This window comes from Phoenix dactylifera, unplaced genomic scaffold (assembly GCF_009389715.1).
Source record: "Phoenix dactylifera cultivar Barhee BC4 unplaced genomic scaffold, palm_55x_up_171113_PBpolish2nd_filt_p 000821F, whole genome shotgun sequence".
Lineage (NCBI taxonomy): Eukaryota > Viridiplantae > Streptophyta > Magnoliopsida > Arecales > Arecaceae > Phoenix > Phoenix dactylifera.
Genome location: NW_024068188.1, coordinates 114148 through 141802, shown reverse-complemented (window position 1 = coordinate 141802; position 27655 = coordinate 114148). Strand labels below are relative to the sequence as shown.

General features: G+C 39.3%; 3 protein-coding genes and 1 pseudogene across 9 annotated transcripts; 1 reads left to right on the top strand and 3 right to left on the bottom strand.

Annotated features, from left to right (window-relative positions):
• Positions 1-171: 171 nt before the first annotated feature.
• LOC120103824 (dynein light chain 1, cytoplasmic-like) lies at positions 172-6719 on the bottom strand. Of its 2 annotated transcripts, none has more exons than XM_039120532.1 (3): positions 6222-6617; positions 6002-6107; positions 172-639 (listed from the first exon to the last, which is right to left on the bottom strand). In XM_039120532.1, exons 1-3 carry the CDS (start codon positions 6417-6419, stop codon positions 557-559), a joined length of 387 nt encoding a protein of 128 aa, XP_038976460.1. In that variant the 5' UTR covers positions 6420-6617; the 3' UTR covers positions 172-556. The 2 variants fall into 2 exon arrangements, with proteins under 2 accessions (XP_038976460.1, XP_038976461.1); XM_039120533.1 differs by lacking the exon at positions 172-639 and adding an exon at positions 4441-5547 and having other exon boundaries at positions 6222-6719.
• Positions 6720-7612: 893 nt separating this feature from the next.
• Positions 7613-15786, bottom strand: LOC103703711 (Fanconi anemia group I protein homolog). Of its 5 annotated transcripts, none has more exons than XM_039120517.1 (14): positions 14389-15786; positions 14214-14295; positions 13912-14100; positions 13553-13617; positions 13303-13462; positions 12976-13218; positions 12771-12887; positions 12396-12587; positions 12219-12300; positions 11137-12104; positions 9883-10393; positions 9614-9804; positions 9011-9467; positions 7613-7923 (listed from the first exon to the last, which is right to left on the bottom strand). In XM_039120517.1, exons 1-13 carry the CDS (start codon positions 15378-15380, stop codon positions 9018-9020), a joined length of 4242 nt encoding a protein of 1413 aa, XP_038976445.1. In that variant the 5' UTR covers positions 15381-15786; the 3' UTR covers positions 7613-7923; positions 9011-9017. The 5 variants fall into 5 exon arrangements, with proteins under 5 accessions (XP_038976445.1, XP_026659000.2, XP_026658999.2 ...); XM_026803199.2 differs by lacking the exon at positions 7613-7923 and adding an exon at positions 8079-8270; XM_026803198.2 differs by lacking the exon at positions 7613-7923 and adding an exon at positions 8273-8348.
• Positions 15787-16087: 301 nt separating this feature from the next.
• On the bottom strand, positions 16088-17132 carry LOC120107304 (annotated as a pseudogene).
• A 2719-nt stretch (positions 17133-19851) lies between these two features.
• On the top strand, positions 19852-27177 carry LOC120107306 (glyoxysomal fatty acid beta-oxidation multifunctional protein MFP-a-like). Of its 2 annotated transcripts, XM_039120522.1 has the most exons (18): positions 19853-20220; positions 20729-20800; positions 20895-20951; positions 21038-21094; positions 21189-21256; positions 21358-21439; positions 22973-23028; positions 23148-23450; positions 23532-23618; positions 24338-24512; positions 24634-24755; positions 24879-25042; positions 25113-25367; positions 25557-25678; positions 25834-25955; positions 26265-26413; positions 26510-26648; positions 26737-27177. In XM_039120522.1, exons 1-18 carry the CDS (start codon positions 20127-20129, stop codon positions 26770-26772), a joined length of 2160 nt encoding a protein of 719 aa, XP_038976450.1. In that variant the 5' UTR covers positions 19853-20126; the 3' UTR covers positions 26773-27177. The 2 variants fall into 2 exon arrangements, with proteins under 2 accessions (XP_038976451.1, XP_038976450.1); XM_039120523.1 differs by lacking the exon at positions 23532-23618 and having other exon boundaries at positions 19852-20220.
• Positions 27178-27655: the final 478 nt, after the last annotated feature.

The following is a 27655-nucleotide window of genomic DNA, read 5'->3' as shown; positions in this document are numbered from 1 at the left end:
CTCTCAACAGGTGCAAATAAGGCTCCAATAATCCTGCCAAGGGGTGAGAAATTTTGAAACTTACTGTAGTTAAGATCAGTTCATCACTGGTTTCATGTTCAAGGACTCCAAATGACAATAATCCCTCAACCTTTGCATTACCATGGTCTGCTACATCTAAACACAATGAAGAGCAGGTCAAAACTGGCATCAAGATTGTATTACAAGTCACGCATTACAAAATCTTTTAGCTCTCATGTTTGCACAGAAATATTCCTGATTTAATTGACAAGGAACTAGCTCTGAGCTTACAATCAACATGCGCTCTCACCTGGCAACAATAAACATCATTAACATTTAAAATTTTAAGCTAACAGTAGTAAATACTTTCTAAGCTTATCAGTTCAGATTACATGTTCCAACGCATTGCTAATTGCACAGATGGACCAAGATATACAGGCAACGTGTAGGAAAGCCAGGGCGAGAATTTGCAAGCTAGGAAGCTCTTAACTAATAGGATACAGGTACTTTTACCAAAAATAGGATACAGGCACTGGCTGGAGCATCATTGTCATCGTCAACCAGATTTGAATAACAGCACTGCCTTTGAATCTACATAGAAATAGATGAAGTGGTTGGTCTCATGCGTCACATACGAACCTGTGCAATACAACCAGAAACCAACAGAAAAAGAATATTTACACTCCATGGACAGATTAACTAACAGAATGAAGCAAAATAATTACCTTAATCCATAACAATTAGTTTTAAAATAAAGCGACAAAAAGAAAGAGGGGAAAAACTTCAAGCCAAAATATGGAGATAACTATGACATAATTACAATATCTGTGCATTGAGTAGAACTTCACAGTTACAAGTATACATAGTTCAGTCATAATCTCGGTTCTCCCCTCTCCCCCCCCCCCCCCCCCTCTCTCTCTCTCTCTCTCTCTCTCTCTCTCTCACTCATACTCAGTTAAGCCAAAAAAAGAAAAAGAGGTTAATATAAGACCTGATCCATTATGCCAATACTAAAGTAGCAGTACCATTTGTGATAAAGAAAAATTTTGAGAGATAAAAGTCCATATAACCAAGAATGAACTGATGGTTGAGCCGAAAGTCAAGAAGACAAGATGGTCTCTGCTATTAACAAGGGCATCAAATTTACCAAAAGTAAACTGCATATGTGGATTTTTAGAAGCTAAACGGATTAGAACTCAGCTGCTTTGGTGTTTTAGAATTTCCAAATATGAGATTTACCAAGGAGAAAGGGGACAGCGGAACGAGATGTAAAAGTGATGGGTGTGATGGAAAATATATGGTAGAAAGATGCAGAGCAATTTTTTTGAGCCAAACAATGGAATAGTCCAACATGCATTTCATAAGAAATGAAATGGAAACAAAAAGCAGAATAAAACAACAAGAGAGAAAAAGAAAAAAAGATAATAGCCTCGGAGCCCAAACAACAAGGTCCAAACCCAACCGAATTCCACCTAAAGCCCCCATCACATAACAGTATGTCCCAATTGAAAATGGCCCACCTCAGTCATCCAGCAGGCATCAAACTCTGTGCCGCATGATGGGGGACCAGATCTCCACCTACTCCACTATGATGCAGAACAATTACACGATCACATAAACACAACATAAACAGCAAGCCGTATCTTATCAATTTAGAGCAGGCAGTTTCAATTCCATTTCTTATTTCCTCTCGAACACAAGCTTGTGCTCCCATGTTTAAAACTTGAAGCAAATATGTTATTCAAGGATATGGTTCTAAAAGGGTATGGGCAGCATTAGAACAACAAACTTGTACAAAAGATGTTGTAGCTTGTCATCATTTAGAATTTGCATACTAGTTAAAGAAAGTCTTCATGAGAATTCAGAAAGTACATGGACATGAAGAGAGAGGAATAGAGAACAAAAACAAACGGAGACTGGAAATATCTTAATAAAATTCATTTTTAGAGGAATTCTTCATATGTCAGTTTGTGCATGTTATTTATCGTGCAAATATAGTGGGTGCCATGGATTTTGTGTAATATCATGAATAAGTCATCATTTTAAAAAGTGAGACGAATAATGATAGCAGAACTGCCAAGTGCATCATTGGCTTTTCCCTCGCTTCCATCCATATTACCTAGGATTGGTGAATTTTTCACAAAAATGATGCCACTCTAGCCTCAACAAGACCGCCACAAGAATGCCAAAAGTACAATTATTTATATAGACTTTATAAAACCAGCAGATCCCATATCACTAGCTGGACAGTTATATTAGAACAGCAGATCCATGACAGGTTATCCAGTCATGGTCCAAGCAAAGCATTATAAATAATCAGAAAATGGAAAAGTCCGTTCAAACAAATGCAGATCAAATTACAAAGCATGAGTTTGATCAAGAAGAATGTCATACAGTAAATCAATCTTGTGAAAAGAAAGGCATAAATCTACACAATTTACAGCTACAACAAGGACAATCAAATCATTTAGTTACAATAGAAGAAACCAAGAGAAATTAACTGATATGGGACAAGGAACCCCCCACCTCAGGTTCCATGCCAAGATCACCCAGGAGTCGAGTTACCTCAAATTATCACTTCAACAGAAAAGTAGCCCCTGGTGCATCAAAAACATCAGCCCAAGCTTTCAATCTAAAACTAATGTTCGATGGATATAGAATAGATATCCATGTCTTGGATGAACCCATCCTGGTAATACCAACCTAGATTCAGGGTCCTCGTTCGAGTTTAGTCAATATTGCATCTGCTGCAGGACATGATGCATCAAAATGCCTTAAGCATGCCTTAGCAATAATTTAATCAAACTTGAGTCCATTTCCATTCCTGAGAGCACCTACAAGTCCTACTCATGGCAAAAGAACCTAAAAAATAGAAACACAGCAGGTTATCCCTCTATTTTTATAGGGAATTGTGTTATTCTTTAGTTGAGTGCCTACTTCCTACATTTTCAGGTGACTACATTGATTCCAAAAGAGCTTGGAGACAGCATGGTGTTGATCCAAGGAGGCTGATGGGCAGCCTGCTCCAAGCCAAGGCACTTATACCATGTTTGACAGATAGTTCTCATAGTATGTCAATTAGCCACAGTATCCCTTTATTACTCATTTGCTTTAATACCCATATTATTAGTTATCCAATGCATATTTTACCATCACTTTAGAATAATAATTTTCCTTCTAGGATATAAGAGGGACTTCAGGTCCTGACTTCAATCAGACCCAAGCTTGTCTTCTACCCACAAACAATAAATATCCCATTTCCACAGCCAGTACTGCAATCAATTCTGGATGTGCTTGCTCAGACCTCACGTGACCAATCCTTCTTATATGGTGCCATGTCATGTCATCTAGCCCAATAATTTGATTGTAAATCATTCAGCATTAATTCAAGCAATTGTCAAATTTCAGCTATAAGACAATGAAAGGACAAGAAAATGAGGTTTTTCCATCTAAATATGGATGAAACCTACAAAAGAATGAATGCGAAAGACTTCACTTCTCAAATTCATTTATCTTGCAAACAAGTACAACCAAATGGGATCAACAACCATGACCATGCCACATGGAACTAAAATTATAAATGGATTTATTTATTTTTTTGCGCAGAGGAGGTTGGGGGGGGGGGGGGGGGGGGGTGTGTGTGGATTGCTAAACTTTTCTGCACTAAAAAACAAAATCAACCCAAACTTATAGGTATGGCAAAACACCAGTTACAGGTACAAAAATAATACATCAGCTATTTGGAAAGTGTATCTAAAGGTTATAGTTTAACAATTAGATAGTGAACACATCCAAAAAGACTTAACTGAAGTAAAAAAAAAGGTTATGTAATCCAATAATCAAGTAATATCTTAGAAACAGAAGAAAATGTCAAGGATGTTTTACATTAACTAGAGATGCATTAGATTATCTGACAGTGTCTGCTAATGCAAATATTACAAAAATACCCATAACTGCCAAAAACGCTAGTGGCTTTGTGCTCATGCAGATCGACATATGAAATTTATTTTCAGGCTTACGGAATGATGAAAACATATAGCAAGAGAAAAGATATACACACAGTCTTTATAGGCTGCGGAAAACATGCATACTACTACTAAAAGTAGTTTGGTAACCATCAAAAAAAGGCAAGAGAGAAGGTCATATACATATCATTTTAGATATGTATAAGAATACAGTGATATGTCTGCATGCAGCAAGAATAGTAAGTTCTAGTGGTAGTGGTAGCCTGCACCAGGAGTTAGGATTATGCCCTCATATCTTTTCATCTTAATAGAAAGACAGATGGTATTCCATTGAACGTGATTATGTATACTATTTATGAATGTTGCAAAGTTGAATCAATGAGACAAAAATAGAAATTAATGGGAAAAACTTATAGAAACACGGATTGAAAAACATTTACTCCATCCAACATAGAGTTCTATTTCCAGGAGAATCTTGGAGTAACTAAGCCTTTATTACATTTATAATATATGAAACAGAGAGACAAATGGAGCATCCTATAGATTTGAAGCAGGTGGGTAATGAGAAGTTGGTTTGCCAAATCACCACATGCTGTTAAAACTTGAAGAAACATATTATAGAAAACAATAAAATGATAAGAATATATTAAACGAACTCTTGACATTGAAGAAGGTTCACTTAGATATATGGCTTGAGAACATGTGGATGTTGAAGTGCATATGAGATAAACCAAGGGATAATTATTTTACTACTTCAAAATAAAGTTTCGAGTTGCAATGAACAGGAGATTGCTTTTTCAAGAAAGGATTACGCAAACTTTGGCTCATAGGAAAACTAGGCCTTCTGATAGGTAAAAGAAGTTGATGCCTAATTCATTATCTTAGTCTCCAATGAAATGTTCTTGGTTACAGCAATGACTATTATAGCTTCTTCATCTTGGTGGCAAAAGAGTAGAGCATACTTTGCAATAGCTGACATGAATAACTCGCAAGCTGAAAATTTCACACATATGAAACAAGTTTTGGCAGCTTCTGACCTACATTAATACTGCAGTGATTGTGGAAAGCTAGATGCTGAGAGTCATATCAGACTCCCAAATATAGATACATATGGAACACTTCAGATCTTGTAATGATCATGAAAATTTGTGGATGGCTGGAATTAGCATTTCATAGTTACTTGGTAAGCTGATATCTTCATTCTGACATACTTTGAGCAAATGCACAGGAACAAAAATCCTAGTTGAGATAAAGTTGTTTTTCTATATCCAGATATGTTAAAAGGTTTTATATTGCAGTTTATCGAAGATTTCAGCTGACCCAGATTGCATGAATTGGCACATCAACATGCAGGGACAAGCTACCATTTTCTTCAGTATGGACTCGGCATTCAAACCAGAACAGAAACCATCTCTGAGAAAACCTTGTAACAAAACTGTCAATGCCTCAGTGAACTTGTCCGCAAGAATAAGCATCAGGCCCTCATGGATGAACAAAACCCTCTTCTACTACCTTCAAAAAGATACTCTGACCGTCAAGGAAGAAGCACTGGCTTTGCACAGGCATGACGTTGCCAAGCATCCTTCGTCAAAAAAGATATCAAAAAAAATGAGGTTCAAAAAAAAAAAGAAGGGAGGGGACAAACATTCCAAGAACGCTTCTAATAATTCGCAATAACCATCATTTTTCTATTGATAATCCCAATTCACATATTAATACTAACTAAATGTTTTTCAGATAAATTGATAAATCTCCAGGTCATGCTTTCTCATCAACATTTTCTTTGTAATTTTTTTTTGTTTTCCTTTATCCTCGTGACAAGCACATAGATCAAGTTCTAAATCAGGTAACTTCTTGACCATGCGCCAGTTAATTCATTACTCGTGACTTCATCCAGCTAAAAAGCATACAGATATAAGTTCTTGGAAGTTAGTACCTTCATCTCAGCAACAAAAAGAAAAAAGAAAAGAAAAACGAGGCTCAAAGATTGATATGAAGACAAATGGGAGAAGAAAGAAGAGATCATCGGTGGGTACCAAAGTTGCGACCGACAATGCAGTGCCAAGTTGGGCCGTGGTTCTTGTCGAACTCCTTCTTGATGTACTCCGCGATGTCCTTCTCCACCGTATACTTCTCGAACGCCTGATCAGAATAAACCGTAATCAAGAGACTCAAAAATAGTACCAGGATACGAACTTTACGGAAGATATCAAAGGGGGAAGCGGACGCAGATGAGGAGGAGGTGGAGCAACGTACGATGCGAGCACATTCGAAGACCTCCTGCCGCATCTCCTCCTTCATGTCCGCGCTCTTGAAGGTGATCTTCCGGGCCGCGGCCCCCGTCCCCGCCCCCAGGGCCGCCGTCGCCGGCGGCTTCCGGTCGTCGGAGGAGGCACGCAGGTACGCCGCGGAGGGCGCCGATCCGGCGACGCCCTTCCTGCTGTCGTCCGCCATCTCGCCCCCCTTTTTCCCTTCCAGTCCCTTTCCAAGATCGCCGGCTCCAGCCCCGAAGACAACGCGGGCGCTCTTTCCCCCTCTTGTGCGTTTATGGAAGTTTCGGGATAAAAGATCTGGATCGTGTTTTATATCTGACTTGCAAGCGTCATAAAACGGTTTCAAATTTCGAATTTAAATAGTGAATCCGGGGGGGGGGGGGGGGGGGGGGGGGGATTAAAAAGCGAAGCTTTTTGCATCCACCCGCCGGAGCCCAGATTGGAGAAAGTAAATTAGGCCACGCAAGATGCTGAAAAAGAGACGACAGCATGAGTATTTCGTACGATGGGATAGATGGTGGCTGGTGGTGATACCGCGTCGCGTGATGGAAAAGCAAATTATCTTGTGGAGGGGCTTGCACTCAGTGCACGCAAACGACAGTACTAGGGCTTCGAGAGGCCTGAGAACGCGGCGTTTTCCGACAGACCGAGCCAAGAGAGCAGAGCACCCACATTTGCACCCAAAATACGTTGTGACCAAGTCAGGCTTCATATATACTGGTGCAATCATTCCTTGAACTAGAGATGGGCTCCGCTAGTTTATCATCTGATTGGGCCTCATAGCATCTAGCTCAAATTTATTTTGATTCAGTGATTGGTTATAGGCTGATCCAGCTTTTTGTCTCTCTTTTTTTTTCCAGAGGTCTTATAAGCTTGGTTCATAATTGATTAAAATAAGTTTCAGATTGGCTTAGTTATAATTAAAACGAGACTGGTCCGAGCTTATTTAAATTTGAGCTTAAATTGTTGCTGTGGAATTGGATATGCAAATGAAAAGTTAGTACTTGAAAAGGGATGTGAATTTTTTCCATTGTAAAGTAGGTGTTTCAGACCTAAAAACTTCAGATGGTCAGCCACACAAAAAGAAAAACAAGACCTGGTGCAAATAAGAGCTATGGTTTACCTCAAAAAAATTTAAATTGCATAAAAAAAAGAAAAAAGAAATAAATAATCATGGCTGCACTCTTCATCTGTTTGGATGGAAGTTGTAAGTTTGAACCTTGGGAGGTGGTTCCAAATATTTAAGTAATCCTACGGTTGTGCTTCCATTCTGAAAATAATGATGCGTGATAATACGAAACTGAAAAAAACCATCACAAGAAAATGAAGAGCCACAGTGCTAAAACCAGATTAGATCCATCTCTCACCAAATCATTTAATAATTCAATGTAAAAATAGCTATGCATTATATATCGAGAAGTGTAAGATGCACAGCCACATGCACATCACACAAGAACAGGTGCCAGTTTCCCCTATTTCGCACAACCTGTTGCATGGCCAATGCAATAAATATCAAACTTTCTTTCATTCTCGAGTTGGTAAGAACATCATAGAGATAATTTTACAAGGGGCGATCCATAAGAAATTTGCCAGTTGGTGAGCCGCGGATGACACCAATGATAACAACCTCTGCTCAATAAGCAGAGATTCTTTTTCTTGGTTGGTACACTCCCAATAATTTAAACCTGAATAGTCATAGTACGATTAGCTGTCCGTCCCTCTCCATCAAGAAAGAAGGAGAAGAAAATTTCAGGTACGATTTTCCTTTAATTTACTTTTGATCAAAAAATACTTTATTGACTGTACATAAAAGCAAACTTGAAAAAGTACATGCCTTCTCAGGCTTTATATAGTGAATAATTGGTGGACCATGAAATGCTGCTATTTTTCACATTGAAGAGTTGACAGCATCAAACTAATGTTTTTTTAAATATAAAAATTAATATTTAAGTGATGTAAGAAACTTCTTCCACAACGATGGAACTCCCAGCATGAGCAAAAGATACTGTTTATTTTTGTCTTCCAAGATGACCTGACGATTAAGCAACAAGGATGGAGTTACACTGTCATGCAGCGAACGAGTTTAAAAAGCTGAAGGTGCTTGGAAATCCTGTGGGGTTAAGATAAGAAACGAGCCGAAGAAAAGCTATCCTTGAAAACAGGTTCTTTCTGATGAGAGCCAAAACAATATAATAAACACACAAAAGAAAAATGCGCTCAAGCTGCAATAGTTAATAAGCAGTTCTGGGGCTGCAATATGCTTATGTCACATGATAATATCGTTTTCAATGCTTTATAATGTATTCTTCAAAATTTGTTAGGTCTCAGAAGCAAGACCTTGAAAAGCTACGCACCATTCATCCATAATCAGCAAAAAAATGTTCACAAAACAGTGATTAGAGATAAATTGTTTGAAAATAGGCCTTAGTTCTCATGATGTATAACACGGAAAAGGCCTTAGCTAAGTGTTCAGCACGAAGTTCTGCAGCCAACCGTAGTAATACTAGCATTTCATGAAATGATAGAATTTGTCATTTGTTAGGCTATTACAACCCTTAGTACTCAAACCTCAGAGTGTTATCCAAGCATGCACTTGTCCAGTTTTCTACTGGCATTTAACTCTTAGTGTCCACTACATAAAGAATTACAAAAGAGAAACAAAATGATAAACAAGACTTACAGATAACAAAGGAACAAAGACATTCTATGAAGATGTTTCTGTCATATTTTCTAATTCCTTTATCAACAAGTTGAGACAAGTTAAGAATATACCTCGTCCCTATGTTTCTTCATCAGAGTCTTCCACAATCCTACTCATTTTAGCCCTCTTCCTTCTTAACCCCATCTCTTGATCTTCCTTATCAGTCTCGGAATGTTCATCAGGAGTACCGCCACCGGACTCCGGGGATGCAACCTTCTCAGACGCATTTTCCTCATCTGGTCCTACAGATTCCTCACTTGATTCATTCTCAGATGATGTAGAATTGGCCTGGCTGGGATCATGTTCAGATGCCTCTCCCTCAATGGCAAGCTTCTTCATCTCTATGATCTTAAAATCCCTTGCTGTGCTGCGCTTGGCATGCCTCAACAAGTTGACTTTAGTCAGCTTGCTGAGTTGAATGAGATATTTCTCATAGTCCTCAATTTGGAATATCAAATCAGGAATACATCTATTCTCCCTTTTGATCTTGCTAATGATTCCCCTCCTCTGAGCATTCTCTTGCTGGTTCTGAATTGCCAAAAAAAGAAAGGGAAAAGAAAAGAAAGGAGATGAGGGAAACTTTAAAGGTAGAATGAACAAGCTTATATAGATCATTGAAACAGAAGTGAAAGCTAAATCGGACATAGGCAAACTAAGACTGCAGAGCTATTTACCCTTTGCACAAGAGCAACAAAATTGTATAAAGGACTGGTGAGCCTTGAGCAAGTCACTTCTGCTAGCTTCTGAAACTTGCGGCTAGGTAAGAGTTGCTTGCAACCTTTAGGAGCAATGCAGAGTTTTGTCATGCGAGCCAAAAGCTTGTAAAATCTTGCAGTTACCTTCAGTAAATGCTCTGCTTGAGAGTCTGTAAAATAAGGACATAAAAGTGTTGGTTGTGAAGTAAAAGCAAAGCATGTTATTCATTGTTGGATGAAAAGCATACCCTTAAGGTTCATCTCCAGAAAAGAGGACAAGAGATATGCCAGTGCTTCTGACCTGGAGTGCAATGCTTCTTCCAATTTTAGTCCAGGTAGCCTTTCACCAAATTGGTGCTTCTTTTTCAGGCCAATGAATTCAAGATTGACAATGGAGATTGCCTTAAGTTTTGATACAGACCAGTCCAATTCAACCATGCAACATTCAACCACTTGTATAAGCATAGCAGAAATTGCATTTTTTGTTGAATGATTAATAATGGGAAATGTTTCAGATATCTCCTCTGGATCTTTATCTTCAGATCCCATAACTTTCAACAGCTCTAATGCCATGTCATGAGCAACAATCAGGTCATTTGGAGCAGGCATCAGATAAATGGCGAGTCCCGCTACACTTCGTGCAGCATTGGGGTTCTCTATACTGCTGCTCCTACAGATGCCCCCAGCCCAGTTTCCATGATAGGTCTTCTGTTGACGTGGCAATTTCTTCTCCATGATCACTATCAATTCAGCTAGAACCTAAACAAGAAAATGGGAATAAATTCACATCCATCTTCTACATAAGTAGATGAAATCATGGAAAGAAACATGAAGCAAACAAAATAGCAAAATGATGATGAGATTTTTCCCTCCTCCCTTCTTGAGGCCATCTCAGCATGAACTAACACTTCACTGGAGCTGAATACACTCCTCAAAGCACCACCATCCCCATGAAGACTTGCTGACTTATTGAACAGAAATAGAAACAAAATTTACCCTAGTTTTTTGGTGTAAATTTTCATGTAAAATATAACGATTAAAATGCAGTAATTTTTAATGGATTAGTCTAAAAAGATTCCGAAAAGGCTTCATTTTATTCAGATGATGCATTAAAAACACTTAGTTCGGCCTAAATAATCAAGCTAGCTGAAACCAGCAGATTGATTCAAACAACTAAGTAACATAAATTCCAGACTAATTGTTTCAAATAACCATATAAGCAGAAAGGAGCAAGCCCTCATTCATCACATGGTAAGGCACTCCTCCCCATTGCAGGAAGATATCTGCGTTCTATTGTAGGCGAAGATCATAACAATATAATCATTCCGAAGTGGGTAATACCGTGGGGGATGAGAAGTAGCCAAAAAATAACACAGTACTATATTAACACAATATACTAGGGCTGCTACATCTGTTAATCTACATTCACAATGGAAAAGAAATTGTAGTGTGAAAACAGGAAATATGCTTAATAATCAGCTACAGAGAGGGACTAGAGCTACCTCAGATTCATGGAAAAGTGAAAGAGCAAGAAGCTCTGAATACAGTGGCTTTATTATTTTCTCTAAAAACAAATGGAGTCTTCTCAAGAACTTATCCTCCGGCATTGAGCCTTGCCCATTGTCAATACCCTGAGCAGTATCTATTGTAGTTTCGGAATCCAACTCTGGTGCTTGCAGGATAAGCATATCCTCAATCAATTGAGCAAAATGAACCCCAGATGAATTTAGCTTGAACAACTCATTCAAGCATAACAATGATAGTAAGAGTTGGTCTCCTTTATTTTCTATGTTTGTCTTCCGTTTGCCTTCTATCTTTTTAGGATCTTTTTCTAGTTTTAGGCCAGACTTAAGCAGCCATACCAGCTGCATTATAAGTTGTCCCAGCTGTTTAACATCTCCATGGAATAAAGTTTTCAATGGATCATTATTTGATCCAGTTTTCATCAAACTGATTGATTGTAAATGATGAAGACAAGCCTTTAAAGCAAATGATATTAGCTTCAGACACTGGTCCCATGTCTTGCACGAAGATGATTGACTATGATTCTGAGAAGCAGTGTGTTTGTCAGGATAATCAGCATTGCCTGACTTAAGTGCAGTCACTAGAAGCTGATGGATATTTGAGGTTGCAAAGAAAGGTCTCCTTGCTTGAGATAATTTTTGGAGGGAAACATGTGGGTACTCTTTGGACTCACTGTTAGCCTTGTCTTGGATATATCTCGAAGATCCTTTCCGGTTGCCACTCCTCTGTTTATTCATGATTGATTCTTTTTCTAGAAAATCATATGAACTAACAAGCTCCATTATTTCTTTTTCAAGCACTATCTTTTCTTCATCAGCTGCTTTCTCTAACTCTGAAGCAACAACATTAACGAACACCTCAATAATTCCAAGCAAAATCCAACCACGAAAACAAGTTTTCCCACCTTGTGATGGAAGAGAAGTATCTTCACTCTGGCCTTCACCATCTGATCCAACAATGGAAGCAATCATATCATGGTCAGAAGCAGAAAAAGTATTGAAATTGAAACAATATTAGCTCAACAAGAGTCAGACAATGAGAGTTGAAGGGGACACAAAACCATCTAAAGTGCATTTTCTTAGAGATCTCCGGATCTTTGATAATGCATTTGAGAACAGCTCACCAGATGATGTCCTTGCAACCTGCAATAGGTTCAAGAAAGGATTGTGACTGCAAGTCTTACAGTGACAACTTCAGATGTATCCATTGACAGCAAGGCAAGCCATGCCTCCCTTACCTCATTCTCTTGTGAAGGGGAGAAGTCAAAACATGGCCAAGAATACTCTGATGGATGGTCAGATTTATCATGTGGCTGAAGAAGAAGAATCCAAGAGACACACGATAAAAGATAGTCCAAAGGTTCTACCAGACAAATTTTTCCACTCTCCAACTTAAAGCATGCATCAACTCTAAGGGGAGAGTCTGCATCCTGCAAAAAGAATTTGTCCAAAATATGCCAACAATGTTATGACGTAATTCCTTAAGGATTATATTTGATGGTTTCATGAATTTTTACATGATCCTGAAGACAACACAAAAGAAATAACAGCTAATATGCAACTTTTGCAAACTACAGATAAAAATCAAAAGGATGAGGCAAAAGATAAAATACCTCTTTGTAAAAGTGAAGAAAGTGAGGCCAGAGAAAATCCAAGACAGAGGTAGGAACAAACGGGTCTAACACAACAAGTTTAATGAGACCATGGTACATGATTTCTTTAACTCTAGCCTGTCTAAAGCAAGCAACTGCTATCAAAAGACTTGTTAAAGCTGGGGAAAAAGTGAAATTTTCATGACTATAAGTGCCTGAAAAGCACCTGTTGTGAAAGACATCTCTGAAGCAATCCACTGAGTTCTTGAAAGAGACCTCTGCCCAGCCCACAGGATATAGCTTGCTGGCTGCAACTTGCTTGGCTGGATGACTCTTGTAAAGAATTTATACCATCTTTCTTAGATCTGTTTTCCATTAAAATTAATTCAATGATAACATTAGTAGCAGCTATACGAACTGAATCTTCTCGTTTGAACATGGCCTTTCTTACAACCAAAACAACGTAATCCTGCAGATATTCATCAACAGCATCATAACAGCACTTGGAGTATTGAAAGATTACTGCATAGTGAGATAGTTTGAGAACCAACACCTGGAGATCGCGGCTGAACTTGATCAGTGGCAAGATGGCATCAACGAGAGCAACGGAAGTTACATCATTCATGAAAGAGAAATAGTCCAGTAATTCTTTCAGGTGAGCAATGTAATCTAGCATAGGGTAAGGGTAGCTTTGAACCAGATGACCAAATAACCTATTACAAGATTCACATAAAGATTGTATTAATATGTATCAGATTGTAAGAAAAGTGCTCAAAAAAATTATAATCAAACTGCTTAAATACTTGATGATCGGCATGCTCTCATGAGGCTTCAAAGAAAGAATCCGAAATTTGCACTGCTCAATTATCTGCAGCTCGGGGGAAATCAAATCCTTAATAGAAAATATTGAGAGGCTGCACTTCATGACAATATCAAAAAAGAAAGAAGGAACAAGGCATGATACATAAATGGGGCAAAGCACAATAACCATGAAAAAAAAACCGCTGCATTGATTGCTATCTATTTTCCAGTTCCTTTTCCTTTCATTTTAAATTTGGCAATGAGCGATAAAAGGCTTAAATAATAATCACTGACAAAGTAAACCATGGTTCCATACAGTTCATAAAGCTAATGGAATTGTACAAGTTCCAACCAAACAAACCTCGTTTCTTGCCATGTCATGGACCTCAAAAAGTGTCTTTAGTATTTGAATGCCGAGCTCTTCCATGCTCATCAAACCTCTAGAACCACCAACTTCTCCACTCCCACTATCTATTGATTCCAGCAAAACAAAGCCAAACTGAACAGTGCTGGGTACAACATGCTCCCGTCCATAGTTGCTCTCATTCACCTACAAAATAGTGAAGTGCCTCGATTATGCTTGATGATGAATTCAACTAGTATGAGCGGGTGCAATAATTCAAACATAAGGAAAAATAAGAAGCTGAGTGCAAAGAAAGTTACAGCTTTTATCAATGCTTTCTCCACACATTTAGCAGTCTCCAGGCATTCCTCTTTCACATCATCAGGCAACCACTTGCAATTCCTACAAGTTTCAACCTTTTAATCAAACACAACAAAACAAATCACAATCATATTTTTGAAGAGAGAAATGTCGCTGATTGGAAAGAATCCTCACCATGAGAGCTTATAGTCGCGGTGAGAGGTCACCACCGCTGACCTCAAAACACCAATAGACCTCTCATTGAATCGTCGCACCCTGGCTACCGACAGCAGGATGGCGACCGCGAAGTGGTTAAGCACACCACGATCGGATCGAACAATGGCCAGCACCTCCTGCCCCAAGGAAGGGTCCTGCTTCACGGCGAAGTTCACATGCATCAAAACCGTCCCCTCCACCTGCCGCACAATCGAAGCCGGCCCCGTTAGGGACCCACCAAAAAACCCTAAAATCCCTCCAATCACCGCCCTCTTGTTGATCCCCTTGGAAGCGAGGAGAAGGAGCTGGTAGACAAGGGACGGCAGATCCTGGAGGTCCACCGCCTTCATTCCTCCGAATACCTTCTCGACGAAATCCAGAACACTAACCCTAGAAAGCGCCGGGAAATCGCGGAGGAGGGAGACGATCTTTACCAACAGGGCCTTGGACCAATCGGTGGCGAGGAATCTCTCGAGGATCGGGACGATGGATTCTTCTCCGGAGGCATCGATGGCGAGGTCGAGGAGGCGGGGGAGGAGGTCGAGGGGCTGGGCGTCGTCGGGGTCGGCGATGTCGGAGAGGTGGAAGGCGATGAGGTCGAGGAGGGAGGGGAGGTCGGAAGGGTCGAGGTTGGGGAGGAGGGGGGAGAAGAGGTGGAAGACGAGGGCGGTGTCGGGGCCGTGGGGGAGGCGGCAGGAGAGGAAGAGACGGAGGGAGGAGAGAAGGAGGGAGGAGAGGAGGGAAGCGCGTGGAGGGGATCGGGAGAGGAGGGAGAGGAGGGAGGAGAGGTAGGTGGTGACGGGAACGGAGGGAGAGGGGGAGGGGGAGTCGAGGAGGGAGAGGAGGGCAGAGGGAGAGGCGGAGGAGGGGAGGGTGGCGAATGGATCCTCGGCGAGGCGGACGATGTCGTCGGCGGTGAGAGTCGGCGGAGCTGGGTGGTGGGTTCGGGCTGATCTGGCGGTGGTGGTCATGGCGCCGCCGTGGCTTGGTGGCGCTTCGTTTCTCTTCCTTGCTCTCCGCCTCGCTCCCTCAGGTTTGAAACTTGGGGAGCGTGTTCGCGCTTGCGCGGGAAATGATGATTGGAACTTGGGGTGGGGAAGAGAGAGAAAGAAAAGAGCGTGGCCTGGGCCGAAAGCCCGGAACCCGGAACCTGGCTTGAAGCTTGAGCTTATTGGGCTGGCCCAATTAACTTGATTTACTAAAATTGTTCTCAGAATAATGCTTGATTGGGGTGGCACGGTGGCAATGTTTAGCCCTTTAACCTGTTTAATTTGATTCAAGCCATGCTATATTCCCAGAATAACCTGATTTTTTATCTGCTTAATGAGAAAGTTTAGTTTTGGTTACTCTTGATGATGACCCAATACCAAACACCTCGTATTATTATAAAAATAAGGGTTTTTTTGCATGAATACCCTTCTAAATATCAGATTTTGCGTGAATACCCTTCTAAAATTGATATTTGCATGTATACCCTTATAAAACTCTGTTATTGTACAAATATCCCTAATATAACGGTTGTTCTAACGGTGTTAAAAAAATTATATTTATATTAATTAAAAATAAAATTAAAATTTAAAATGACGTTATTATCCTTACCCTTTCTTCTTCTTCTCTCCTCCCCTCTCTTGCCCTTTAAAAACGAACACCGCACAATTGAATTAGGGCTAATGGTCTCGTAAGCAAACCCACATAGTTAAGTAGAAATTAAGTGAATGGGAACAGAGAAGAAGAGAAGAAAACATTTTCTGGGTTCTTAGTGGTCGCACAAGAGAGCTTCGAGGCCGGTGGGAAAATTTTCCTCCGGCGGTCCACCCGCCATCCACGCGTGGTCGGAGAAGAGGTCGTACTCGTCGGCACCCGCCATCCACGGCGGCGAGTACGCCCACGGGTCCGGCAAGTCGTGGAGCACGAAATCGCAGCGACTTGGCTGAGTCAAAGAGGTCCTCCCCGAGTCGCGGCAGCTCCACGATCTCCCCCAGGTCGTCGGAGGACTCGTCAGGATGGGTGGGGTGGGTGGCGGAGGGCAGGTCCATGGCGGCGGCGCGGGCGGCGGCGGCCTGTACGTCGCGAGGGGAGAGGGTGGCGGGGCAGGGGAGGGAGGCGGCGAGGTCGGGGAAGTTGAGGACGGCAGCGGCGCCCTTCACGCTAAGCGCCGCCACGTCGTGGGCCCGCGCAGCCATCTCCGGCGCCGGAAAGGTCCCGAGTCAGATGCGCGACTTCTTACGGGGCTCCCGGATCTCCGACACCCCCTTCCCCCATGCCCGCTTCCGCACGCTGCGGTACACCGGGTGCTTGCTCCCGTCCCGCGCCTGCTTCCCCCCGCCGCCCGTCAAACCTCTCTTCTTCGGAGACGGTGACGGCGAGGAATTGGACGACCATGAGCATGGCATTGAGTTCCTGCAGCTGGTTTCGGTATCGGAGGAGGCCATTCGTTGTGTTCGATTCCGAAACGGCTGAAACGATTATCTCCTGGGAATTCGTGTTAAAAGGGCGATCGAGGAAACGTATGGGGGTGAATGAGGAACGGCCATTTGGATTAGAAGCAGGCAGAGGGTACGCAGCAGATGAGATTCTCTAGGTGCTAAAAAGGTTTAGATAGGTTGCTATGTGGGATCACGCGATTGGAAGAACAATATAGCTTTTCTTCTCTTTTCTGTCGTGTGCTGTGTGCGGAGAGAGAAGAAAAGAGTGACTTGATGTGGGGGTGGGAGAGGCCAGAGGAAGTGAGGGTGAAGGGTGGGGGCGTGGGAGGGTTTTTGTAGGGAGCGGGAGGGCTGCGAGGTGCGCAGGGAATCGATAACCAAGTGCGACACAAAGCCATTTTTTCCTGCGAGGAATGTGAAGCAGGGAGAAAAAAAGAGTAAGGATAATAATATAATTTCAAATTTTAATTTTATTTTTAATTAATATAAATATGATTTTTTTTAACACCGTTAGAACAACCGTTATATTAAGGGTATTTGTATAATAACAAAGTTTTATAAGGGTATATATGCAAATATCAATTTTGAAAGGGTATTCATGCAAAATCTGATATTTAGAAGGATATCCATGCAAAAAACCCTAAAAATAATAATATTATATTATAATAAGAATGGGCAGCAACTCTATCCAAGTTTGGCTTCACTTTCTCTTAAAAAACATTTTTTCTCTTAACTCTTGGCATTTCATCTTGAATTGATTATATGCATGCTGTTCTCATATAGCTCGACTTTTTGCATTTTTTTTTTCCAATTTCCCATCATCAAGTATATTTTATGGGCCTCGTCTTGTAGCTTTTAGTGTGTTGCACATATGTGAGATTCTAATTTATTAACATCTCATATCATAAATATTTTTTTTATCACGGTTATTGTTATCGATATTGACTAAAAATATTTAAAATTAAGATGTATGGACTATGGTGTCCATATCGCATTATTCTTATTTGTATTTTTATTCTTTTATTTCAAAAATAAAATATTTTTTTATTTTATTTTCAAATCATAAAATTTTAAAATAATTATTAAAAAAATATATAAATATGTTGGTGGTGAACAAAATTATGACAATAGTTGTGAAAGCAATAGAGGCTATAGTGATCTAAGGGGCAACGATGATGTAGTAATGATAGTGGTAGCAGTAATGGCTGCAGCAGTCGTGATGAAGATGACTGCGATAATGGTGGTGCGGAAAGACAACTATAGCAGTGATAGAAATAGTAATGGTGCAGACGACTATATAAAAATAATAAAAATAAAAAAATTTCTTTTTTTATATTTTTATAAATGATAAAAATAATTTTTGAAAATAAAATATAAAAATAATAATACCAAACATGTTCCCATCTTAGTTTTTGTGATTTTATTTTCTCAAATATAAATTTTAAAACTGATCCTATGTATATGTATTTTAAATAATAAAAATCGCCAGGTGCGAAGGTAGTGAAGTTTTACCTGCCTCACAATAAGCTAGAATCTGGTGGCTCCAAAGTCATTGTCTTGCGCCATCCAGGATATATTTTATACATAAATTACGTACGCAACAGACGCCAAAAATAGCGTTTCCAAGAAGGGCAGCGGCAGAACCAAAGTAAGTTAAATATTATAATCTTAAAATCAAAGATCAAGCAATATACTTAATAATTGCAAAAGTTCTTGCTCCAAAAAATACTATAAAAAAATTAGTAGAATACGACTCTTAAAGAGCAAAAGAAGATAGTGGAAACAATATAATCGGCAAGAATATGACATCAACAATGAACATTAAAGTAAGTTGAAAATATCATACAAAAAATTACACGTGAGGGCATGGATCAATATGTGATTTTTCATGTTCGAAATTTGTATCAGGTAGCACAGCTTATTTATAATTTATTTAGATCTTTTGAATGATCAATGATATTGTCATAGAAGAGATTGCTTTGCTCAAAGCTCTTTAAATGCCCTCTTCCGGGTGTAGCCAACTTTGCCATCTTAAAATGAGCACTAGAGAAAAATTTTCATGGAGTTTCAATATTAACCTATCTTTTTTACGCCTCGCCTCCTTCTTCTTGTATGTAATTATTAGCTCCCAACTTGGCGAGTCCAAGATGTTCATCTTGGAAACAGACAGCCCACCATCTCTTTTTCTCTAGTTATCAGTCAATGAGGCTGATTTGAGCGCCTAGTGATGATTTCTGTCGTGCTAGTTTTATTCAAGATGATATTGTTTTTGCAGTAATTAGAGGCATGCATAGATCGGATGATAATCATGTTAGGATTATTTTGAACCGAACCCATTTAAATCGGATTTTTAAAATCAAAACTAAATCAATTAAAAAAAATTTGTTTGAACGATTGGGCACGATTGGGTACATAATATTCATGTTCGATGAGTTGGGTTATAGACTAGGCTAAATTTAAACATAAATTTTTATATATATATAAAATGATGTCCAATGAGTTATATCAGACTAAGTTTAAATATATATCTTCTCGCTGGAGAATGTTCGATGGGGTAGAACCTTTTTTACTTATATCCTTCCCATCCGTAGTAGAGCTCCACCAGCGTGGCGACCCTATCATCATGTGACTATGTGAGTACGTCATATCAGCACCACCTAAGTAAATGACAGACCAAATAGCGATTCCACCAGGCAAACCAAGCGAGAGATATCCGGTCTCCACATTTAATCGACGTCCGCACGTTTCGAATCTGAGCCTTTTCGGTAGAATCAAAGCTCCATTTCTACCGTGCTACCACCTCGGTGGTGAACTATTTTTTTTTTTTTGATTGCGTAGGAAAAGATGAAGCTTGAGATACAGTAGAAATTATCTTTCTATGCACTAATTTTAAGACGGCAAAGTTGGTAATACATCAAAGAAGGCATTAAATTGCCCTGGCTCGAGCAATTCCTGCTAATTTTTCTAATTATTATTATTATTATCTGAATTAAAACGGAGGCTAGGGAGGGTGACCACCGGCTTTTATTGCCGAAAAACCCAGTACCAGCGGTACGACCACTCCCGGTGTGATTGCCGCCTCCAATCCTTATATTCCATGCCAAATTAGGCCGTCCGTCCCCCTCTGTCGGCCATTTTCGCATAGATCTTGTGGACCGTGCAGCGCCTCATCAGCCATCTCTGCGGCCACAGCACCGAAGTTTCTCCTCGTAAAGAACTTTAGCCGCCGGGCTGGTCGCAAATTCCGCACTTCCGCAGTAAAATAAATCCACTCTAGAGAGAGGGAGAGAGATGGGAAGGGGTAGGACGGAGATGGAGGTGGGAGCGGACGGGGTCGCTGCCATAACCATTGTCAACCCTCCCGTTAATGCCCTCTCCTTGGATGGTACCTTCTCTTGCTTTTGAAATTTCCGCTTTGCATCCTTTTATTCCTGGGACGTGTATTTGGACCTAGAAAATATTATATATGATGTGTTTTTCAGCTTGGATGATGATTTCATCTAGTTTATGCGATTTGATCATTTAGATTTTTTTGAATTTTTCTTTTTCAATGGCCTTGCATTAAATGGTTTAAGTGAATTCACTCTTAGCAAAATTTAATGTAGCACTAAGCTTTGTAGGTGGATACATTAAGTTTAGGGATAGTGTATCACTAAGCTTTGGGGTCAGTTGCTGCATTACTCAGCACCTTGATTGGTAAATTGGTTTGGCATGAGTTGACAAAGATACTGCATTTCATGTACTTTATCCATAATTATTTCTTTTTTTGGAATACCCTGATGTTAGATCTACTCTTATTCAGTATTGAAAAATTATGGTTTCCTTTGAACTGTTGAAGTATCATTTTTCTAATTAAATTCAATAGAAATATGTTGTCTGGTTTCTTTTTGCAGTACTAGTCAGCCTAAAAGAGAATTATGAAGAAGCTTTGAGAAGAGATGATGTGAAAGCGATTGTCCTCACAGGTATCTAGCAGTTTATGTAACAGAGTCTTCTGTTTTGAACAGATTTCTGTTAGACATTATATGATTACACTTACACCTTGTGACAATCGGACAGGTGCAGGAGGGAAGTTCTCAGGAGGTTTTGATATCAGTGCATTTCAAGAGGGAAAAAGTAAGATTAGCATGCATCTGACATTCAACATTTTTCCTATCATATGCTTTCTTTGTTTTGTTAATTTTACTTTTTTATACCATCAGCGAAGCAGGCAAAGGTTGATTTCTCAGCAAATGATTTTCTCAATGACACTTTAGAAGGTATAAGCTAGAGTTTTTAGCTTGATTCTTTTTAGCATCTATTATTTTTAGAAGATTTTATATCACTTTTTCCCCATATTTTTCCTCTTGTCAGGTGCTAGAAAACCTTCAGTGGCAGCTATCGATGGCCTTGCTCTTGGTGGTGGACTTGAGGTTGCAATGGTATGTGTTGGTATATATTACTAAATTACTTTTCACCTCAGTTTTAGTTTGCTTCTGAAGTTAAGCTATTTTATGTAACATGGTCATTTTTCCCTGGTCAGGCATGTCATGGTCGAATTTCTACTTCTACTGCTCAACTGGGTTTGCCTGAACTTCGGCTTGGAATTATTCCCGGCATGGGAGGTATTTTTGTAAACATGTTCTCCTTGCCAGTTTACAGAAGAAGAGTTTTTCTTGCATAATGCATGAACTATAATAAAGTGGGTTCCTTAAAAGTAAATTCTAAATTCATATATTAGTGAGATAGAACATGGTCTTAGGCATTTGGGAAATCTTCCTTGGAATTGCAAAAGTGGTTGCATTATTTCTCTTATAATACCATGTTGCACAGGTTTCTAGCTCTAAGCTTTCTATAATGGTTGAGCCGAACCACTGTCTCCATATGCAATGATGTAGGCTTGGTAATTGTGGAAGAATATGCGGCATACCCTTCAACATTTATATTTTGGTTAGGGTTCAAGTCAGAAATTATCTAGCACATGCTTAATAGCTTGGTTAGCTTTGAAACTATGAATAGGGTTTTATACATATTAACCACATACAGTAGAATGATCTTGAGAGTTTAGACTATTATATTTTCAAGGACCATTTATGTACCATGTTAAGCAGCTTATTATCACCCATTCTTATGAGTTTTCCTCCTTTTTTTTTTGCTAATAATTTGGTACTGCATGTAATACCTATTCACCAGTTAAATGTGGAAAACATATTTTGTGATTTTGGAGAACATAGCACGAAAATCCAAAGTACCGTGCCAGTTCGGGAGGTGGGATTTGATCACTTCAAATCAAATCGGGCGGTACGGGGCATACCGTACCGGTTCGGTACTGGTATGGGTGGCGTATCGACATTCGGTACGCTAAAAAAATTCCGTACCATACCATACCGACACCGTGCTAGTGTGGCACCGGTATGAGGTCTGGTACCAAGACGGTGAACCTTGCTTCAAATAGTGTTCAACCAGCATTTTTTTTTCTTTTGAGTAGGGGAGGAGAGCAGTTGTTAAATAGGCATTAAAGCAAATATATAGTATTTGGTGAATTGGCTTTTAATGTAAACTTGAGCATTTATATACCTTAGGTTGATGAAGGTTGATGATGTGTCACATGACAAGTGATGGATGTCAACACTCCCTCCATTATAGCTAACTCTGAACTTGCTAACCGATCGATCATTCAAGAAAAATAGAAGAAAAATATTTAAAATTTAACTCTATGACTAGTCGGTGCACACATAACTCATGTTATGTTACTATGCTATGATATTTCTGATGATACCTTAACAACCTTTTTTACTTAATTAATGTGCTATAGTATTGCTTATATTAGCCTTTTTTTTGTTTATTTATTTATTTTCATAATATCTCTTATCAACTGCCCTCGTATGATTGCTCATTTATGATGATGTATTTTACCGTAATTCTTCATGTTTATCTTTCATTACTTATTGCAATGACCTCTTTTTATGCATTCTTTTAAGTTTAACTAGCACAGAGTAAATACTCTTTTTATGGTTTGGTAATACTGTGCCCATTGACTAGCACAGAGTAATGAGGTAGGCAAAGGACTTTACAAACTTGTCTCTCTCATAAACAGGTTGTTGTGCTATTTACCTTTGCATTCTTTTGCACTATCAGACATACTTTCCTTGTTCCAGGGACACAACGTCTTCCACGCCTTGTCGGTCTTTCAAAAGCTCTTGAAATGATGCTGGTAATTTGCTCTTAATTTTTGTTGCCTATTATTGTTGTTTTTGTTAAAAAATCATCTACCTTCAGTTCTTAAGTCAAATTTCATGGATCATCACTTTCATATTCTATTTCTCTGCATAGATGTCCAAGTCAATGAATGGAGACGAAGCTCATGCATTGGGTCTTGTGGACGCCATTGTTTCACCCGATGAACTGGTCAAGACTGCTCGTTCTTGGGCTTTGGACATTGTTGAATTAAGAAGGCCATGGATTAAAAGTCTTTACAGAACTGACAAATTAGAGCCTCTTGGGATGGCTAGAGAAATTCTCAATTTTGCAAGAGATCAGGCTCAAAAACAAGCTGCTAAACTCCAACATCCTCTGATTTGTATTGATGTCATTGAAGAGGGTATAGTTTCAGGACCCCTAGCCGGACTTTGGAAGGTAAGTTTATTATTTTGCTGTATCTCCTAGTAGAGCCAGTTATCAAACTTTTTTCATTTGTCTAACATTTGGTGTTGACAGGAATTGTACTCTTCTCGGATGCTTCAATCTTCTGAGACAAGCAAGAGCTTGATGCACATCTTCTTTGCACAACGTGCGACCTCAAAGGTTAATGGAATTCTGTGTGGCATTTGAGGTTATATGCATTTAGTACATTTTTGCTTCTCCATGTGCCATGTTTATGGATTAAACTTTGTTCTCAGTCTTCTAATGCTGTACTCATGTCCTTTTTTTTTCTAAATTTGATGCACCATAATTCCCTGTGATCCCATCGTTAAGATAAATAAAACTACTACCACATGAATTCATGAGGTGATGTTTGCTGCCAAACTGACAAAATTAAGAATGACAATTTATTGATCTAAGGATTTGATGCTTGAAACAACAAACAGATTGTATACCATGCTTCTATATTTCTAGAAACTGGTTTCTTGACAACTCTGCAATAACCTTGGTTTTGAAACGGGCTAGTTTTTAAGGTACAAAATCTGTGCACATGCGTAGGTAAACCTGATGGTATAGCCTACTGGTCCCGGAACTTTCTCTTAATCATTTTGATTAACTGCAGCTATTCAAGTTTACTTGTTTTGCTGTGATTAGTTATGGGAAACTATTGTCAGTAGACATTTTCTCATGTGATCCTGATGAAGTTTTTCCAGAAAGCTCCTTGATAATAGAATTTCGTAACAGATATTGTATAGGAGGCTATTTTCCATTGTTTTCATTGAAGAATATTGCACTATTTTGGAGGCCATGCATGTTTAGGAGGCTATGTTGAGTTTCTTTTTCAGTGAACCTATTAGTTTGTACACTTTGTGATGTGATAGGTTCCCGGCATTACCGACATAGGCTTGACGCCCAGAAGAATACGTAAAGTTGCGATCGTTGGAGGAGGTTTAATGGGTTCTGGAATTGCCACTGCACTGATACTGAGCAATTATTTGGTAATCCTAAAAGAAGTAAATGAGAACTTCTTACAGTCAGGGGTTGGCAAAGTCAAAGGTTACTGTGACTTCAATTAACCTCCTCATTATATAGGGGACATTTTTTTTCTAAATTCTATATCTCTTTCTTTTTCACATGCATGATAGCTATTATACTTACTTTCTAGGTTTCTTTTCAGCCAATTTGCAGGGTTATGTCAAGAAAAGAAAAATGACTCAAGAGGAATGCGGGAAGGCCCTCTCTCTCCTCATAGGTGTTCTTGACTATGAGCACTTCAAAGATGTGGACATGGTCATTGAGGTAACTTCATAGTTAATCTTTTCCTTTTAGCTTTCTCATTCCAATCCTCTGAAACTTTTATTTGTCTTTTCAACTCTTGCTTTTTCTGTTTGATTGGCCTTAAACATTTGTAAGTTGTGACAGGCAGTTATCGAGAATGTGTCTTTAAAGCAGCAAATATTTGCTGATCTGGAAAAATACTGCCCTCCTCATTGCATACTTGCTAGTAACACTTCGACGATTGACTTAAATTCAATCGGAGAGAAGACTATGTCGCAAGATCGTATTGTGGGTGCACATTTTTTTAGGTAATGCGATTTTAAGCGCAACGTTTCTTTTTATTTTTGTACCTCCATCTGATGTGTTCTTATTCTGCAGTCCTGCCCATGTCATGCCGCTTTTGGAGATAGTTTATACTCGTACAACCTCTCCACAAGTTGTTGTGGACTTGCTAGGTGTTGCAAGGAAGATTCATAAAACCCCTATTGTTGTTGGGAACTGTACTGGTTTTGCTGTCAATCGGATGTTTTTTCCTTACTCACAGGCAGCCGCTTTACTTGTTGATCATGGCTTAGATGTGTATCAGATTGATCGTGTGATTACCAAATTTGGAATGCCAATGGGGCCTTTCAGGTATTAATAAATCTTACTTTGAAACTGGAATTTGGATTTATCTTTCTTATTAGAACTGTCCATATTGCATATGACTAGGCAATGGATTTGATAAGTCATCTGGTCTGAGGTTGGGGAGAGCAGAAAGATTGTTGCTTGTTTCCTATGTAATTGAGTGACCTAAGGCCTTTTATTGCTGTGTCTACACAGACTGGCTGATCTGGTTGGGTTCAAGGTCGCTGTGGCTACTGGTACCCAATACCTCCAAAGTTTCCCTGAGAGATGCTACAGGTCAATGTTGATACCCATTATGCTTCAGGATAAAAGGATAGGTACTAATGTTTTTTGACTGCTATAGAATTAGTGCAAGATTATGTCAATATCCTCCTTTAGGCCTTATGGCAATTCACTTGCCAATCCATCTACCGCATCAGAGCCCAAAATTTCAGTACCCATACACCTTTGTAAGTTGTAACATTTATGACAGGTGAATCTTCGCGCAAGGGGTTCTATGTGTATGATGAAAAATGGAAGGCTAGTCCAGATCCTGATATAAAGAAGTACATTGAGAAATCAAGGAGCATATCTGCTGTTACCCAAGGCCCCAAGGTCTCCTTGTTTTCTCTAAAAACTGAATCCTGTTCTTATTTTAGGACTAAATTTTACTTGATTACTTCCGCCTTATCTGCACATAGTGTCGAAACAGTCTGGGTTTCTTTGTTAAACTTCATCCTTTTCCCATGTGATAATCAACATCATTGCTATTAATTCAAATAATATTACTATTTGCAACTTGTTGATTGTTGATATAATTATTTTGTTTCTTATGCTGTGCTCCCACAATTAAACCAGAGTTGCCACTTATTGGAAACTTCAAAATGCATCAGATGCATTAATGTATTTTAGGGATGAGTGCAGGTGATCGAGCTAGCAGATAAAGATATAATAGAGATGATATTCTTCCCTGTTGTAAATGAGGCTTGTCGTGTCCTCGATGAAGGAATTGCTTCCAAGTCATCGGATCTTGATATTGCCTCCATCATGGGCATGGGTTTTCCCTCATACAGGTCATATTCTTTGTCATTAACATTAGTAAGTGATTCTTGGTTACTTGCTAAGTAGGCTGCTACAAAGCTGCACTTGACATCATTTCTTGACACCAGGGGTGGCACTATGTTTTGGGCCGACTCTTTAGGGGCAAATTATGTATTTTCTAGACTGGAGGAATGGTCAAAGATGTATGGCGATTTTTTCAAGCCTTGCGCATATCTGAAAGAAAGAGCCACAAGAGGCATACCTCTGGTGAGAGTTGAATTCTTTTCTTTGAATGGTGCATTGAGCAATGTAGTTTGTCCATTTCATCATCTAAATGTATCTTTAATGGATGCAGAGTGCCCAGGTTAATCAAGCCAAGTCCCGATTATAGAGTACTAGTGCGGCGATCTTTTCATCCTTTTATCCATGGAATTGATGGCAAGTTATTTTTGATGGTATTGTTCTCAGCTAAGTGATTGATGAACAACATGGACATTGTATTGTTTTCAAGCTAAGCTGTGGAAAGAGCCCATGTTTTTTATGATGATCCCAAATAGGATTAGCATATGGTAGCTGCAGCATGTTTTTTCCCCATCCCTCGATTGTTGTGAGTTATATTTAGTATGCTTGCTTTGTATAAAAGACGAGTGGCTATGTGATGTGCCATTAGAAACACAAGGAACTGAGGTAGTGTGGATTCACCAGTAACCAGATCTTGTGTAATTTCTGTTTCATGACAAATTGGATCCCTTTACCTTACTTATGGTCATGATTCTAATACTATGGATTTCAAAAATACTAATTGTCGTTTTGAATTAATGTTTTTCTTTTTCATCTTATACTTTGCGAAGATTTGAGTAACTCCTGCAAGCATGGTACACGATTATCTTTTCGTAAAAATAATCTCGATTATTAATGCATTTAAGGCCCTCAAAAAGGATGGAGAAAATCAAATGATGATTTCTTATGGTAACTCATTTCTTGAGAATGAATTGGATAGAATCATCTCAAAAAGAGAATAGAATGGAATCGAAGAAGATGGTTAAAAGGGGATGCCTGCTGGTGCATGGAAATGTATCAATTAGAATTATGATTCACATGAGGCGTAAAGGCCTTCCTTTTACATCCGCCACCCACCACCAAATTCAACATTAATGATTGAAAAATAAAATTATAGGCTAGCGGATGTGATCTAAAAGGTCTTAAAATATCTATGTACAAAAAAATCGTACGATGTAGAGATTACTAGTCCATATATCAAATCAATTGAAATT